This window comes from Aythya fuligula, chromosome 2 (assembly GCF_009819795.1).
Source record: "Aythya fuligula isolate bAytFul2 chromosome 2, bAytFul2.pri, whole genome shotgun sequence".
Classification (NCBI taxonomy): domain Eukaryota; kingdom Metazoa; phylum Chordata; class Aves; order Anseriformes; family Anatidae; genus Aythya; species Aythya fuligula.
The window spans coordinates 90,972,605-90,991,846 of NC_045560.1; the positions used below are offsets into that span (position 1 = coordinate 90,972,605).

The 19,242-nt window shown below is 41.0% G+C and overlaps 1 protein-coding gene across 7 annotated transcripts in view; it reads right to left on the minus strand.

Annotated features, from left to right (window-relative positions):
* EPB41L4B (erythrocyte membrane protein band 4.1 like 4B) overlaps window positions 1–19,242 on the minus strand; it is a 172,060-nt gene that overhangs the window by 106,310 nt on the left and 46,508 nt on the right. For all 7 annotated transcript variants that reach the window (XM_032181453.1, XM_032181452.1, XM_032181451.1 and 4 more), the window contains exons 2-3: window positions 16,660–16,764; window positions 662–704 (exon numbers count right to left, since the gene is read on the minus strand). In XM_032181453.1, the coding sequence (XP_032037344.1) occupies window positions 662–704; window positions 16,660–16,764 (148 nt within the window). The remainder of the gene's footprint in view (window positions 1–661; window positions 705–16,659; window positions 16,765–19,242) is intronic.

The window sequence follows — 19,242 nt, forward strand, 5'->3', positions numbered from 1 at the left end:
AGAACACTGCATTTTAATCTTACAGAAACAATATTATCAATTGGCCTACAGCTGTTGCCAAGTGGAGCATATTAACCAAACAGGTTAGTGCTGATCCTGCTCTGCACCCAAGCCTGCAACTAGATTATTAGAGCTCCAGGAACAACTTGTGCACCTTAGCAAATATCCACAGAAAACTCAATGGTGAAGCCAACCCCTCTGCTCAAAACTCCCTTTGATGAAACACCAGATATTTCTGCTAGTTTTAACATAATGCACACAAAAAAAGACAATCAGTGTTACAGAATAAAATATCTTCCATTTACTCGTTAAAAGAAAAAAAAATCACAAAGCCTGTTATGGATCAGAAACAGTGACAGAAACCAAGATCTGTGTCCAGGCAACCTGATTTCACAGATCAGACTAAAATTACCTGGCAACCTACTCTATCTCAAACAAACAGGACATGTTTAATGAGGGTGCAGAAGACTGGTCTATTACTTGTAAGTGCTCTTGCATTTTGACATACAGACACAGCCAGCCAATTAGCCATTAAATTAAATCTATTTTCTAAGAAATATTCAGTCTGTTAAAGGCCATATTTACACAATCACATTGAAATACTCCAAGTTCAAACTCTTAAGGAAGTAACAAAATAAACAGACATAGACATGGCACTTACTTTTTATTTGCTTCTTAATGAATTTAGAATGGTCCAACCAATGCTAAAAAAAGAAAGAAAAAAGAAAAATCAGTGTTTAAAAGCAGTTCTATTCCAGGATTTTGCCATCACAAGAAACTAATTACAGTAAAATTCAACAGTAATATTGCCATGTCTATTTGCTAAACTTCTGTGCATTTGCAGAAGTGTTTATTTGCACATTTACCAGCTGACAGGCATCTTTTTTTTCAAGATGGAAAGCCTGAATTTTATATACATCTGTACTGCCTGGGAAGTTTCACTCCTTTTGAGAGGAGAAAGCTCAACGTCCAAAACCTTAAAACAGCGGCATGTAAGGAAAATACACTTTTGTGCCCAGGTTCATCAACTGCCCTGAGAATAACAGGCCCAATCCTTGGATTTCATTCTCCTTTCAGCTCCTTTATTTCATAGAAACACTCTAGATCCTGTATTGTCCTGCCTTCTATTGCTCAATAGCCATGGTTTTCAAGATAAGGATGAACCCCCACTAATAGCATTTAGGGAAAATTGGGTTATATTCGCCCCCCAAGCTGTTAAATAGGCACACCTGTGATGACAAAAAAAGTATGTCTCCCACTAAAATTCATACACTCTCTCATCAGTGTAAGTTGTACCTACAGAAGACACGCTCTCTAGTGTAAATGCAGTTTAAATCTTTGACTGCACCATCTCCTGCTGTGAGGTTTGATCTGAAGAAACCCCATATAAATACTGCTACCACACAAGGTAATAAAACACCATCTGGACTTCCATGAAATAAACATTCTTCTTTTTATATATGCATATATTAATTTTAAAATAATAAAGTAGGTACCATTGAACAAAATCTTGGCAGAGAAAAACCTTCATTTTTCCCTGTAAGAGCATTTGCATTTTCAGAAAAAAAGAGAAATAACTCCTAATTACTTCTTTAACACAGCCTTATTATGGCTAAATATCTGTGGAAAAAAAAATGTTAGATAGAAATGCAGGAATTGATTATGTCCTAAACAAAGACAAAAATTATTTAACAGGATAAATGGGTATAGCTTGAAAGTTTGCCAGCTTGTGATCCCTAAGGTAAATAAATCTCCAAAAATAAAAAAAAAAAAAAGAGGGAGAGAAACCATAAATATTGTGAAAGTGCTTTTATTTACACTAGACTTGCTAGACCTCCTTAGGTGAGGCTGCCAATTAATTGATCCTTACAATCTGAGAAATCACTACCAGAGTGGAAATAAACATTACAGCAGCTCATAAAAGTATATTCCTTAGAGTTGCAAGCAATTTATTTTGTTACTACTTTGCTCTCTTATGAAGAATTATACAAGGAACTACATCAGTTTACAGAAGCTTTACTAAATGGCAAATTTCTGATAAGGAAAAATAATCAAAAAAATAAAAAAAAAAAAAAAAAAGAAAAAAATCAGCAGAAATGATACAAGTCTGTTACTTTCACACCTCCAGGGCAAATTAGTTCTGTATACTTCAAACACCTAACTGCAAAATTGCCTCTCTTCACTCCTCATTTTGGCTGAAGATAAACAAGTCACAAAGCCAATGTATACTGGTTCAATTAAAAGAAAAGTTTAGCTTCATGTTAATAAAAACCACGAAAAACATCTGTGCTACAGGAGAAAATCTCCCATACCTTTTCATCTACGGCTCGTTAGTACTGTGTTCAGAAATCAGCACCACCCAGTCCAACTACAATAATTTCTAATGAAGCAGTAGCTAATAAAACCATCCTAATCTGCGAATGTGGTGCTCTAGGTATACCAGAACTCACGTAGCAGCAAGTTTCCAATTATTAATCATAAATGTAAATACTGTAAAGGAGGCTTACAAACAGTTAACAAGACTCTAGGAACTACTCACTCAGACCATGAAATGAGACCACAGCCTAGGCAGGATACCATCTGCAATGGGCCACTCATTCTCTGTACCCCAGCAGTCAAAGAGCCAGACTGCTCCAGGAGATGAAACACAGCAAGCATTAACACCATCTTTCTTCAGAAGTGAAACCATTTTACCCATGTCACATTACGGTGGTGACAGGGCCACCACACAGGTCACAAAGTAAAAACACAGAGGTAGGCCATCGACTGGCAGTATGCTTGGCCTAGTGTCCCCAGGCCTGGCAGTTTATGAAGATTTGTGAACTAATGCTGAGTAAAGTCAGATATTTTGTGCAACTTCTGTGAGAAATCGGGCTGAATTTCAACATTCCTTTGTCTCAGATACTGGAGAATCATGTCAGCTTTCCAAATGTCCCCCTGAGTTCTAGTAATTTTGCCATCCTATTCTTCCTTTTCACCTCAATTGCCTAGACGGTTGTTGTAAGCAGGAACCCAGTATGCATGTCAAGAAAAGCTAATGCACTGATCTGTGAGGCAATGAAGGCTACAAGTGAGAGGTCTGAAGGCTTGAATACTTTGAGGGCATAGCAAGTGATCTCAAAAACACTTCTTAATGAAGCAGAAGAAAACCTCCAAACACTGAGTTGAAGATTTCATGGCATTCTAACTAAAGCCAAAAGGGTCCGTGCTGGCCTATATACTATACCAGTTACTGACTTCAGAACAGGAAAATAAAGTGGATTCAGAAGTCTCACCAGGAACTGAATAGAAACAGAGGGAACTTTTGTTCTCTCATCAACTGTATCCGTACCTTTGCCTACCTTGTGCTCTGGCTAAACAACTGCATGGTATTGCAGGGTACAAACTCAAGGAGACACAACTTTGGATCTCACAGTGTAGGATCGAGGCTGATGATATACAATACATTCACCAAATCCAGACTGGACTCAAAAGCTCGAGTGCAGAACAAAGAGAAGGAAATGGATTAATTGATTTAAGACTACGTTACAACATGAAGATCGCACCTAAGCTCCTTTACCCATGGTAAGGGAAAAAAAAAAACAAACAAAACAACAAAATCAAAACATGGTCAAACTGCAGGTATTCAAGTTTCATGATTATTCTGATTCTGTCAGGTACACTAAAACTTCAGTTGCTGGATTAGCCCCCTTACATTCTGTTTAATCCCAATACATTTTCTTTCTTTAGTCAAATGAATAATGTTTTATATTAGTTAGTACCATAGGAAACAGTAGTCACTGGTTGAGATTCAAGTGCTGAATTTTTAAAGAAAGGATTAGCAATTTCTACCAGGCAGCCATACAAATGGAAAATACATACCATTCAGTTCCACATTATTATTTTTTTAAAGATTTATTAAAATACTGGTAGCACAGACTTATCTCAGCACATTCCCCAATTGATCATTCACTTCATCTAACTGAAGATGAAAAAATAAATATTTCAACACTTCTTAAGTGATAGCAACCAATTTTTTCTCAAAACCTAATAGTCATACAGGAAGGTAAAGATGTATTTGTGTCAATATATAGCAGATAATCTGTAGTTACTGGAGCAGTCTGCATAAGGACCACAGTGACTGCTAAAAATTAACTGAAAGAGGGAGTATCAGTGGTTGACACAAACCCATCACACACCTGTGCTTTGCAAATTCCACTGGCTCCCCACTTGCTTCATAAAAGAATGAAAAGTCCTGGTCTTGATCTATAACAGAGGTGACCTGTAAAGGAAAAAAATTGGGTTTGACCCTTTCTGGTTGGCTTGCTTTGCTAGTTTAAAATGCACGAACACCTGGAATAGACTGTTTTCCCTTATGCTTATTTATATACTTAACTATCAAAACCAGAAAGCCCTTTCTTACTGGAAGTCTTATTTGCTGTCTGAAAAAAATATTGTTAAATGCTTTCTCAAGTCATTTCTGAAGGAACTGAAGGAAATTCAGAAAATAAATCTTTTCTGAAGGAAAAGAAGGAACCAGAACTGTTAAATGCTCGTGTTCAGAAGAGAAGGTGTTCTAAATAAAAGCTGGCAAGTTTAAACCAGAAATCAATTATCCCTTCTAACATCTTCTTACTGCCTGATTTCTTAGGCACCTGAAACCTACCAAGCTACCTGCTATTACCCATGTGGCTTTCTAAAGCAGAGAGGATAAATTTGTCATATATGGGAGAAGGGAATCACCCACACCTCACCCAACTCCCCCCCATCCAAAAAAAAAAGAGAAATAAAGTCCAATAAAAACCCTATCCAGTAAATCAGAGTTTGGGTCCACACATTAAGAACATAGGAACTAACAAAAGATAATTAACCCTTTCTCTTTCCTTCTGAAGGTCAACTTTGAAATATTATTCTCGTAGTAACAGAAATCTGAACCAGAATTAGGGTTGCACAGAAAATCAGGGACTAGACAAGCATGGAATTAGAAAGAGTGTAAGCTCCTGTGAGTTCAAAGCTGAGATGAGATAGCTCCTTACACCCCATATAAACTTTCCAGGATAGGTCAAAGAAGCTATGTTGCACTTGAAATTGCAGACAGAGCAAAATAACTTTCAGATAAATTGCTCAGGTACAACTTCAAGATTTAAGATTTAATGAACACCCAGGCCAACAGTGGTTAATAGCTTTATTAGAAAACTTGGTGACGGGACAGAATGCCCCATACAGGGTTACTGATGGCTACAGAGAGCACTGCTACACAGGCACCTTGCCAACCAGGGGACCTCAACCAGCTAAAGAAATTATTTTAATGAGGATTTTGTGAGATCAAAGCAGACGATTACAGCACCCTGTAGCCACTGGGGAAGAAGGCTGGGGGTGCATGCAGTACTGTGACTGGCTGAGGGGCAGGTCTGTAGAAAAAAGCCCAGGGCGTCCACGGTGGTGCCTGAAGGAGGAAGCCCTGGAGACGCCCAGCCTGAGCTGTGCCAGCATACTGGGAGGGCAGGGCCAGCTGGTGAGCTCCCCAGTCTGTACCAGAAAGCATTTAGGTTATGGGGCAGCTGGACCCCAGGCTACGCGAGGGGAGGTGGAAGGCAGGGCAGCCTGTCTGTGGCAAGTTAAATGGTGTGGGTGAACACCAGGAAAGGAGCCCTTGTTCCCCAGCCCTCCTTCTGCTTTCACAGCAGGGCATTTTCCAGGCTTCCAACTTTAGTTGCTGTAAGAGCAGGCATGCTGCGAGCCCCCCCGGCACTGAGCCTGCCTGGGGGGAGGGCCCTGAGGCACGGGATGGGAGCGGCCATGCGCTGAGCGGCCATGTGCTGAGCAGCAGGGCTGGGGCTGCACACAGCCAAGGGGATGGCAGCTCTGAAGGCACCAGGCTGGCTGCGCCTCACCCCTTTGGGGATATGGTGGGGCACTGCTGTAGGCCTTGCTGAAGCCATGGGCTTCATGGAGTTCGCTGCTCTTCCCTCGTCCTGCTAGGCATTCATGCCTTCAGAGCATGGGCTTGGGCACAGGGGCAAAGAGCCCAAGCAATGTAGCACCTTCCATTTTGGGCTCTACGAGCCTCCCCTGTGGCTGGCTTACCACTTGACGAGCCTCAGGGCTTTCTGGTGACAGCTAAGCTTGGCTGGAAGGAGGACCACCAGAAGTGGCTGCTCACCTTTTGTGTGGCACAGGAGAAAACAGATTGCTGTGGCAAAAAGGAGAAGCCATGCGCCATGAAGAGGATGTGGAGGAGAAATAGAGCCTGTGACAAAGGAGCAGTACCCTGCAATGTGACTGATGATATGGAGCCCATGGAGGTAGATCCACCTCAGGATGAAGAAGAACCGGTGAAGACCTGCACCACCACAGATAACATGGCACAACACCAATGTGCCAGAACTCCCTGCTGGGCGGCCACATCAATGGTACCGCAGGAACACCTGAACTACGCCATATCTGCAGCATGGCCTCCATGCCCAGAAGCAGCTGGCAGAGGACATCCGCAGATATCTTGCAGGTTTGTCTGCAAGTTCTCCTAGCAGTCAGTGATTCCTTTGTTGCTGGGAGAGCTTGCAGGCTTGCCTGCAGGATGTCCTTCCTTCCCACTGCTGCACTGGGGTTACAGGAGCTTCCCCCACCGTCCCCCCAAGAGGGCCACTGTGGGCCTTGGGTCCTGAAGTCAGGGGGGTATCTCAGTCTGAGGACAAGAAGGCTACCCAACGGGTGCTGGAAGACAAAGACACACTGTCCATGGCAGTGCACAAAGAACAGGAGCAGATCAGTCAACACAGTTAGGGAGACAGCTGCTCCCCTGAACCAACAGAAGACTTCGGGTCTGCCTGGAAGAATTACTAGAATGCATTGAGGTCCATTGAAGACACTTCATTAGGAGTTCTTCCCAAGACTGGGCAATAAATAATAAAAATAATAATAAATAATAAATAATAATAATAATAATAAAACAGTAAAAAAAAAAAAAAACTTTCTTACTTGTCATTTTGCAACTGCATCTGGACTCCTACATCCCCTTTTGCTCTCCCCAGTGCAGCAAAGATACCACTGTGTGCAGTGTGGGCCCAGCCCAGGGCACTGAAAATAGCGATGGCCTGGGACACACAGCAGGCAAGGGCAGGCTGAGGGAACTCTTTTGGTCAGCGTTAAGGAGAGAAGGCTCCTTAAGGAGAGAAGGCCCATTAAGGGGTGGACCTGATGGCTGACGATAGTTGCCTACTGGGAGGGTATAGAGAAGGTCTTAAGTCTTCTCAGAGGTGCAGAGTGTCAGAAAGATGAGTGGCACCAGGCCCACACTTGTAGGTAGAAACAGCTAGATGAAAGGAGAAGACTATCCCTACAGGAGCCTGCAGACAGAAGAGGTATAGAGAGAGGCTGTGGAGTCCTTGTCCTGCTGGGTATCTGACCTTGACCAAACAAGGCTGGACGTTCCCAGATGTCACCTTGTACTTCATGTGCTGCTCAGTGATCTGGCAGATGCAGCCCCTAGTCTTCCCAGATAACGAGGGGAGGGTGCTCAGTTGGTTAATTCTAAAAAAATTTGCCTGGACTGCAAATACCATGAATAGAGGCAATCTCCCTCCAAATTAAAAACCAAAAACTTTGCAACAGCTGTTGCTACTGATAATGATACAGAGGTAAGCTAAGAAAATATTTAAACACAAGCTACGTTCAGAGGAAAAAGATTTTCTATTCCTGCAATGAAAGGAAGGTGTTTGCAGCATGCCAGTAATTTTCAGTTTTCCTCTATGCCAGCTCCTAAAAATGTTCCAGTGGAGATGAAGATTCTCATACAGTTAATTCAAGCTGGCTGCCAATAGCCTTGCTTTCCTCTTAGTTCACTTCTGTGAAATCCTAAGAAACAGCCTATGGTACCTTGGGAGTCTGCAGCTCTGGGCTGAAAAAGTACTCTAATATCATCGTCAGAAAGGAACTCAAAAAATCTAATGATTACCTTTATCTCAAAGGCAATACAAATGCCTAAATTTCATGCTTGGGAAGAACACAGAAAGCTGAGGAAGAGATTAGTTCCTGTTCCAGCAGTCCTGTTTTCTGACCAGAGTGTGTTGAAGCCTATTTGATCTGTAGATCACTTTCTCAGGGCTTTTGTAGAGTCAGGAGAACTGTGCCTTTCCACAGAAAAAGCAGAGGATGACAGGAAGGCCAGCAAAAAAGCCATTTGAGGAAACCAGTAAAAGCATAAGTAAGTCACTTGTGCAATTACCATGATGTTGGAAACAATTTGAGAGGGAGAGAAAGTTTTGTAATGCCATCTCCTGCATGAACATTCATGAAAACTTATTTCACTTTTTACCATTTCCATTATGCAAAAAAGCTTCTGAATAAACTTATAAAAGGATGTGGATGGGGGTGCCGCTTTTTAATGCAAAATAGCACTTAAAAGCTTTGGCCCTGTCAAAGCACTGTTTTCTGTTTGTTTTAAGTATCTGACTCATTCAATCAAGAAGTCATTCAGATCAAGAAGTCAACATTCGGCATCCAGATTCCCCTATTCCACCCCCTAATGTAAGCAACCTTTTAATGTAGTTACTAGTTTCAACTGACTCTTCCAAAAAGCCCACTGCAGGCAATTCCATATGGCTGCAAAAGGAAGACAAGGAACCCTACAAATATTATTGTAAGGTAAAAAAATGATGAGTGATGCAAACCTGCCAGTATGAACTAACAATGTGAGGCACTCAGGTGTCCTGTGCAATCCCTGCAGGTTTCCCTGTCTCCCTAGAGACACAGTGACCACTATTACCAGGAGACAGTAAGCTCTGTCTTTTCTTCACCTCCATGGTTGGACTCTCTCAGCTCCAGCTTGTACTCTAGTAAAAGGATCCCCTTTTTCGTGAAAAGATCCTCAGATGCTTCAGCTGTTCTCATCCCTTGCCCTTTTAGAGTTCTTGGTAAGAGCAGCAACTTGATGCACTTTAAACCAAGAAGTCCTTTTGTCCTAGCTTGCCTTCTGAAAGCATCAAACATCCCATCCATGACAAGGCTGGCAGTCCATTATTCTGTTGCAAGCACGGTCTGCTGTTCTTCTCAAGTATCCACTTGATCTTCACGGGACACACTCTGCTGACCCTTGAATGCTTTTGTGAATCCACTCAAGTGCATGTATCTTTTCCCAATGACCAAGCATAGAATCAGTCCATTTTTGCCATAGCATACGTAGGTTTATTCTTTTTTTTTTTTTTTTTTTTTTTTTTTTTTGTGGACTCCAGTGTTATGGTCCTCCTGCCTTGATTAAGAAAAAAAAAAATAAAATTGTTTTCTTTACTTTCACCCCTGTCCTTAAATACATGAAACAACACGAATGTTCTATGGCATCCACTCTGTGAAAGAATTAAGCCTCAACCATAAAGCTTTTTTATTTTATTTATTTTGCCAATTGTAACTACTGTGCAGAACAGAGCAGGAATTAGTGTAATGCGTTTAAGTGAAATGTGCTCAAGACCAGCCACTTGGGTCTCCACAAGCACTGGAATTTTCTTGAGCACAAGCTATGTGGAGCTGCAAAGCATCCAGTCACACTTTACACCTCCAGGCTTTTGTAAGGCTCAGAGCAAAACATCCCTACGTACTTACTGACCTTCAGAGCAGGTTTGACGCCTACAACACCCTCAGCTGTGACCATGAATTAAAACACAGTGGTAAGGAAGTGTTAAGTAAAGCCTTATCTACAAAATACTTTCCTAAATTTTGTGAACACAAAAATTTGGAGGTCTTTTTTTTTTTTTTTTTCCAGGGAAGACTCACTTAAGACTAGAGCACAAAGGTGTCAGTACCATCACTTAAGACTCCAGTTCATCACTAAAAAAAATTAATACCTGTGCTATCTTAAACTGAAATTGGTCATAAAGACACCTTTTACACTAGAATAGCGTACAGTGAACTCGAAAGCAAAAAGCTCGCAGTGACACCAAAGGCAACAGGATGACACACCCCTTGGTTCCTGCTAGGGTCACAGAACCACAATTATTTGCAACCAAACTAAGAAATTCTGTTAAATTCAAAATTATTTCTTTCAGATGCATCTGTAGCATAGAGTTTCACTTTGATTTAATACTACGCAAAGTCAGAAAAGATTTGTAAAACATCTGGTTTTAGCCTGAATAAAATAATACTTCCTACAGTTCAAAACACCACAAAAATTTCTTTGCGGAAACTCCTTCTCATCTGCCCTTTGATCTTGGTTTTGCAGAACATTTATCTTGTTTTCAGAGTATCTAGTAATTCTTAGTCCAAATGAATTGTAAAGCCAGATAGACTAACAGCTAGCTTATAATGAAAGAAAACTGTAATCCTCTAATGAGAAAAGGCTGCTACAGAGGCCTTGCACATGCCCATTTCGTACTCCTGAAAATGCATTTAGGGTCATCCTGTGTACGGATTACTTGAAGATTTTTTTTCATGGCTCTTTACTGAAATTCAACAAAATTGATCACACGTGTATTTCAAATCCTGTCATGGCAATGTTTTAATTATCACCACGCACACTAAGACAAAGAACTGAAAAGTCCCAGGCACAGAATTATTTCTGGACACCAAGCAGCATATCGGAATTCAATATCACCAAGCAGCAGCATTCATGAAAGCCTGGCACATCCCAGCCCGAGTCTGCTCAGAGCCATCTCAGGAGCATCTGGATACGTGACTTGGTTTATCTGCAGCCCAGATAAACTACACATGAATAATGGAGAGCCACCTGAGCATCCTTCAAGACCATTATCCTATCCTAATTCATATAACATATGATAACCTGCTTCAGCCCAAGCAGGATTTTGCTTTGCAGAGCTGAGGTGACAGGAGCAGAACTTACAACTGAATGTCAACACAGATCCTCACTATCACACAAAACAGTTGTGTATGCAAGATTATTCCCTCTTTTCTTGGCAGTGAAATGTCATATCCTATGCTTGTCTGGTATAGCATAGCTCTCATTAGATTTATTAGAGAAATGTTGAAAGCTGATGCTGCTCAATCCCAGCAACAAAAAGGAAGTCATCTTTAATTCTGAAGCTTGTGCCCAAGCACTTCTCACATCCTGAAAAAAAATAAACTGAAACAGTTTGTAACAAACAGACAACAAATCTGACTAAATCTGTGAAACAGAACAAGGGAAACCACTTCAACTTCTGTTCCAACCATGCACAAAGGTAAAATAAAAGCAAAATCTGTTCACTGTCCTGGAAACACTGGGCACTTGACTTTTATACACATAAAAAGAGGTGGAGAAGCATCACTAATAGACAGTGTGACAACCACCAGCCCTGCATGGCTGCTTCTCAAGCCTTTACCATGGATGTGGACTTCAGCCTTCCTGGAAAACCAAGAACTGGAGACGCTCCGGGAATTCTTCGTGTTTTGGAGCCTGTCAAAATGTTCACAGGCTGCAATACAGCCCTGGACAGCTGCAGCTGGAAGTAGTTACTCATCAGATGTTCAGTATCTCTACGGAGACAGCCAGGCTGCGTTTGCACAGTTACTGAGTTGGCATTCATATCATTGCCACTATTAGCAGTTGATGCACTGAGTATTATGTGATATTGTTACCTGCACAGCTTCTGGGACCCTCCAGCTGCGACCTGCATTTGTTGCTCTGGGCTACCACCCACACACACACACAGCCCGCAACCACCAGTCCCAGAGAGCTCATAATCCAGAGGAACAAGAGATTCAGGGAGAGGAAACAGTCACAGATTAATTTGATAGCTTATTCAGGGAGAAATGGCATGTTTATGACAGAAGCAGAAAAGGAAACCTTCTGCATTGCTGAAGTATTTACCAGTCTCGCTTTTTCCCAATATTCAATGTATTGAACGCTGAGGCTTCTCCTATTTTTTTTTCCCCTGCTTAACACAGAGTCAGTTACACTGTTAAGCAGTACATAAGGAAAAGGCTCCTAGATAGCACGCTTGAGGTTAATTGAGTTTGAGTTGCTCTTTTCTCCTAACATCCCTCAGACACTTGAAAAAAAATAAAGTGTTAATATCAAAAGCAAGCAATTGAAAAAAAAACCTCCTGATTTGAATGACAACAAACACTTTAATTAAAATTTATATACAGCAGAAGTAGCCACGATGCACCTAATATCTCCAGGGCTCTGAGCTGAAAGCTGCTGGAACATCCAGGAGCCTAGTTCACAGTGAAACACAGAAAACAAAGGCATTGAGAGATTATTTGTTGTTGTCCAACTTGCTTTATTCTCACACTTCAGTGTTGAAAAACTGTATGGTGAAGCATACATGATCCTGACCCTCCCAGAAGAATCAGGACTCCAGAGCATCTATACAGATGAGGATCTCAGTGTCTGGATCAGTGGGTCCTAACACACTGTTGATGGTTAGGGCCAGTCTGGGCTATACAGTCCTTGCCCCTTCTTTTCCTTCCATTGTCTTACTTGGAATACTGCTTTCATCAGAGCCACTCTTCTCCATCTCCTCCCTCCGCTGCCTTCTCACCTCTCACGGTAAATGAATCGAAATCCTATTTAGGAACAAGTCAATATTCAGGAAACAGTGCAGCCTGCCAGGACAGCTCACTGCCATCCAGCCCTGGCTCTCACCTCTTCACGGAGCTCTGTCCTGCCTCGTAGCCACGAGCACCTGCAGGAGGCACAGGCTGTCCTTGCACAAAGTCTTGCTGCACACATTGTAAATCCAGCACTGCCCAGTGTGCCAGATACACTGTGTGTGTGCGAGCATGTCCTCACCATGGAGTGCCCACAAACCGTGATACATCTACACCCACAGCTGGGAAAGGCTGTCCCGTACCACCCTTCCTTAAGCCAAGGACAAGGGGTCTTTGTGATGTTAGAGACTGGACATAAAGGAGTTAAATGTTCACTTAGAGATACCTTTAGGAAAAGGTATTTTAATGCTTTTGCTTCCGTTCACTCCCAACTCAAGTTTCACACCTCAAGGATTATAGCAGCCCACTTGGAAATAATGAACAGCGTTTAAAGCTGTATCATTTTTTCTTCCTCCTCGATTACTCTACAGATGTTCTTGTCATCAGAAACAGGAGCAGGAGGGAAACAGAAGGAAATTCCAGGCTAATCAACAATAGCCATCCTTCTGTTGGATTTCCTGTAACACATGGGGAGGGCATCCATGTTTTGCCATCACGGGACAGACAACAAGGACTAAGAATACAACTGTAGGAGCGGAGAGATCTGTATCCTGAGAGAACCTTACAATATGGTGCAGCTCACATGGAGTGGTAAACCACCCAGAAGCTCTTTTTCTTATGATAATTTGGAGTAAGAGACAAAGGAAGAACAAGCCTGAACATGAAATTAATAAACATTAGCTAGCAGCAGTCTAAAATAAATGTCAGGAACCCAAAACAACCACGGAATGTGTTTCACATGACCAGTTTCTGGAAAAAAAATAAATCAATAAACCACTTCCTCATGGCAACTCTGCTTCTGCAGTGAGATCTCACGAGATTTTGCTATTGCTATTTCCAGCCTTGAATCAAGCTTTCAAGCCTTCCTGCTTTGTTAGAACCCTCCCCACTAAAAGTGATTGAAAACCCAATAAACTTTTCCACTAAACCACTGCAGAGACCTTCTACATTTGAGTGACACCCTTCAACTACCCCAACTACATATGGACTGAGCGAGCGTGCCACTGTCAAGATGCATATGAGATGTTAATAAAGTTTAATTTCTTTAAGAAATATAAATAGCAGTTCCAATATTTTCTTTCCACCCCCCAATGTGTCATCTCCTGAGCATCCCACTTTGGAGATGGCCTAGAAGACCCAGACACAGCGAGTTATCTCCCATCTGACCACTAGAAGGGCTGCAGAGCACTACGTCTCGGGAGTTACGTTACTGAATTTGGTAGGAAAGAGTTGGTTTAAAGCCATTGTAATGCAACTACAGTAAGGTGCAGTTTAGTTCTTCATTACAACTTATAAATTGTAATTAGTCAAGGTAGTGGGCAACAGCAGGCAACGCACCCGTGTCATGTTTTAAAATTTCTCACTTTTTAATAAAGACTTTCTGCTACATGAAGTTTTCCCACACACCAACAGAACTTAACAACCCCTCTCCTCCCCGAGTATTTCTGCTTCTGGAGTTAACACCAGGTAACTTTAATTCAGCAGTACACAAAGATTTGCTTTAGAATAAAATCTTTCACAGCTCTTTAGATTGGATGATTCTCTCCATCCTATTATCCATGGATATCTTCAAACAGCACAAGATGCAAACTGATGCAGAAGTCACTGAATAGGCTCTAGAGTATCTTTTTATTGCTGACATCTTTCCCAACTTCATGTGTTTGTTTTTTTTTGTGTGTGTGTGTTTTTTTTGTTTTTGTTTTTGTTTGTTTTGTTTTGTTTTTTTTGTTTGTTTTTTTGCATTGAGGGTGTTATTTTTATATATTAAGAATAAGCTGTTCAAACATTAGAGTTTCCCCCCACTTTTTTTTTTTTAAGCAGACAAGCTCTCATAATGATTTTCTTTTCCAAATCAGTTATCAACACTGCTTGGTCTGACTTGTTGGCAAAGTTACTAAGAAACACACGGCACTGAAAAGCTGTTGGCCTTGGAGCACAGAAGCGATCTCCACCATTCAAAGGCCATTCTGTGTTCTCTTACTTACAATGGTGGCTTAAAGATGTTTAGCACTCAACAATACATAATAAAGACAAAGCCTTAGAGCCTCCAGGAGTTTACACAACTTTAATCTCCCACTCTTGCAATTGCCACTGTGTGGCTTGGCTGGCACTAAGCAGAGGCACACGAAGGCTATGCATTAATTGCTATGCAAATGAAATGAGCAGGTCACAAGTTCAAAACAGACCATGAAAGGCTTTTAAAAGCATGGAACCTCTTTGTACAGAGTGCTGGGGACGATAGAAGCTTGTGCCTTGAATCCCTCTAAGCTCTCCACTCTGCTCAGCTTCAGCCAGGCAAAACCCCAAAAGCAAATGAGAGCTTCTAGCCTTGCACTTGTGGAGGTGACGACCTTATCACCCATCCGGATCCAGGAAAACATAACCCAAAGCCCTGCAAACACTGTTGGCTTTTTCATGTCCCCAAAAGCTGGTCGTAGCTCTTATCCTTCTGTAACAGTAGACGTCATGATTTACTTTTACATCCCCACCCCAACCTGATGACTGAAAGAAACAGCACGCAGACAAAGCTAAGTTCTAAAACACTTGCACGTACAGGCACACTTTGCACTGAACACCAGGGATAGAGCTATCTATGGAAGAGAATACTTGTTCACATTTCTGCTTCATCCTTCTTACCATTCAAAAGAGCCTCCAGTTTTGCGAACATTCAAGAAAAAGCATTTTTCACTTCTTCAGCCAGGTCTTCTGGCTCCAGTCTGCTCTCTTTCTTGCTAGGAAAAGATGTTTAGCTCTCCCTTTCACCTTTCTTTCTTCCCAAACATTACTGAATTCCTTATATGTAACTACTCTTAACAATCAAGTTCCCAATTAGGTGATTTGACAGTCAGCTACAGTGTCACCCTTTTCTCTTCTAATGAGCAGGCACTGCTCTGTTAGCTGTGTCCTAATGATCAGCTCCATCACAAAAGGCTATACATTTCATGTAATACACATTTTTTGAGGAACACAGGTGCACAAACTTACTAAGAACCTCCATCCCATTATGGACATACTTCATTCAGAAATTATTTTCCAGTGAAAAATACATACACCCTTAAATTAACCGGGATATTAGGTTAATTTTTATACAGTTAATCTACTAACTTCTTCCCCAAAAGCAAGGATTCCCTTTCTCAGTATCAATTCATTATTGTATCCAGACAAATTTGCTATTTGTTGCTCAAAGCTGTAGGTTAACACCCATACCATGACAGTGCAGTTGGTAAAACACTGATCTAATTGAATCCCATTGACCCATGCTTGTTAGAGAATAAAGCCAAGAATTCTGAGACAATAATAGTTAAAATCTGCTTTTAACAAGATGTCAATGTTTTTGCTGTTATCCCATTCTTTTGTTTTAATGTCACAGAATACATCTTTATTCTCTTGCTTTCTGAAAAATGTTTACATACTAACCAGATAACCTAAAAGCAAACACATTTTCCAAGTCTGCACACTGTCTATCCACAATCCAGGCTGTACTCACACCGATACCTCAGCATGTAAGGTGAATGAAGAAAATAATTTATAGCAATACAGTTTATGTAAGGTTGCGGTCCTTTAACCTAATCTCTCTGCATTTTAAATACTGTACTTCCCACCCCTCCTTTTACCTAGATGGTGGGCGTCACTGGATAGGGAACAGAAGGAAAGCTTTTCTCTCCTATCGCAAACAGTTTACAGAGCAACACAATCTTTGCATGGAACAGCTAGGATAGGAGTATCACAAAACCTTTGCTTGTAAGGTATTTAACTCATTTATAATACCACGAGGCTACTAAATGAAGCATGTTTTCCTTTACCCACAATCGTTGCTTTTTCATATTTAGCATGATGAAGTCATCAGGCACGTATCACAAAATAACATATGCCTAACTTTGAAGATTTAACTTTATTTGCAAGATCCACACACAACATCAATTGTTTCAGCAATATATCCCCTAATGCCTACACATCTCTGTGAAACTGCACTGAGAACACTTTTAGAATACGCAACACAACCTACGGCAGAACATAAAAAATAACTAAATTTATACTTACTGTAATCTGGGAGGCATCCATGAACTGTAGGCCAAAGTAATCAGTTTCCACAAGGTCCAAATGATATACAATCTGGTCAAATAGCTCCTGTCCCTTCGCATGTTTCTGTAACAGAAAAGAAAGTGTTTTTGGTTTGTTTGTTTTGTGACTGTGTGTATTGGGGAGACAGGTGTGTGGGATTTTTGTTGTGGTTTAAGTTTAAATATGGGGAGAAGCATTGCACAATGGAAAATAGTATCTAAATAGTAATCCTAGGTATTCTGAAGAACCACATGGACTTTTTTTTTTCCCCCAAGAAATAAGTGACATGTTTCATGTGCCGCTATTCCAACAGCATCCAACTTTATTCTCAAAGAAAACAGTCAAATTTCACTGTAACTCAGAGTACAGGAGAGAAACAGAACACTTACAGGACGTTCAATCTTTCAAATCATGGAGCAAAAAATACCCCAGGAAGCCAAATTCTCCACTAAACACTTGCTTGACACACTGCCCGAAATCTGCTGGCTGTTATCACATGTTGACTGTAGTCATGCAGTGCCACATACCACCACTTCAGCTGCAAAATACATTCTGGACAGCTTGAATACTTAAAGAGCACCACGAGGGAAATTAATGGGATTTGATAAGAATCCTTCAATCACGTTGCTAATTGCAATCGCATTTATAGCCTTCAAATGGAGCAAAGAATTATAGCTTTTTGGTTTTATTTAGCATGACACTTGTAACACACAGGCATGGAAACGAAGCTAACCCAAATCATAGACTATGGTACTAGCAAGAAAGTAAGCTGATCTTAAAGCTCAGCTGCAATCTGCACATCTACTTGTTCAGAGTACAGAATTGAAGCACCCAGTGCTTCAATTTTCAATGCTAGAAGAAGTGGAGCATGGAGGTTACAGGTGGGTAGGAGGAAGAGAGTATAACAAGCTAATTTTTCTGCAAGCACTGTTGTGTTACGCAGGAAAAGAAGTTTACAAATTCCTGAGGGGGAAAAAAAAAAAAAAAAAAAAAAAACCAACAAAAAAGCTTGGCTACGAATGAGATTAACATAAACCCCAGAAGGAGACAGAAGCTACAGCTCTATTTTATACAGGAACGTACAGCACACAGGTCTGGAAACAATTCTCTGCCTGCTGTTCCTCCTTCCACTTTGAGGATTTTTTTAAATTTTTATTTTAAATGCTCTAACTTATTAGGCATTCCCACTTCATCCCAAATCCTAGCAGAATTTACCAATTTCAGCTGAGATCTATGTAACTTCCAGTTTCTTTAATTTGGCCTTCTGTGCAGTAGCAGCATTAATCATAACACAAAGAAACTCCTGTCCAGGCTTCCAGACTATCTAAAATCTATCTTCTCCAGTGAGAGACAAAATGAAGAGTTTCAGCTCTATTTTTTTCTGAGGTCAATCAAGCTTAAATAAAATTTATTAATTATACCTAAGTAGCAACTCCTTTGGACTAACAGTGTAGAACACAGAAATCAAATTGATAAGGTTCTCATTTCAGGAAGAGCATTAGGAGTGCCATTAAAGTTGCATAAAAACTTAGACAAGCATTAAGCCATCATCAGAAGATACCGGTTTATTATTTTAGGGCATGGAGAACAGGAGGTCAATAATAGAGAGTCTTAGTCAAAGTTCAAGAAACCACCGGAGGCAGACAAGATGACAGCTTCTTAAAGCAATATATGGCTAGGAAGTTAGGAATTTTCGATGTCCAATCATTGTTATAAACCATTGCTTTTTTATTAAATTGATATTTTTATTAAAAAAAAATATCCAGAATGTTTACTCATACACGGTAAATTCAGCTCTTTTTAAAAGATGCCAAAGGACAACAGAATTAAGACCAATTCCACTCAAATGAGGGAGAAAAAAACCCTCTGAAGCAATAAAAAAGGCAAGACACGAGGAATTCACAGAACTGGGGATATACGGATTTGATGCCCTATGATCACTACTCCTGGTTGCTTGCTCTATGGCTACCTGCATGTTTGCCTTAAAATGCCACACGCCCAATAGAAACCAGAGTGCACCCTCCACCTTCTGTACCCAAATAGTAGTTAATGTTCAACGTATGTTACACGGAGAACAGCTCAGCATTGCACAGGCAGACTGTAAAGTGCCCTGTTACATACATAGCTTACAGGAGGTTATAACATTTAACCTGTCACTAAGTGACATTTCCCAGCAACTCGCACCGTGTAGATAATCAAGCTGCCGCAGCCAAACTGCTGACAAAAAGCCCTGGTTTTGAGATGTTCCGCTCAGGGGAAAGATAAAAGGAGCTCCTCCCCACTACTGACCGTAAAGGATGACCTGTTGGAGTCTGACCACAGGCTGATAAATCGGTACCTGTGGGCTGAATGAAGTGGATGGCATTGACAAAATGGAAGCGGTTTTCCTCAGGAATTGCTGAGGCGCACATGCAGAAGCATAGCCTCTAACAGAAAGGACATTCGGATTATGAGAAACTTTACATTTTCACAGTCTTGTCCTCCCTCCCTTCCTTCTAGATAACAGAAGATAAAAAAAAAAAATGCTTCCTCTACCGAAACCTTGTGTCAAGTGAGGAATAT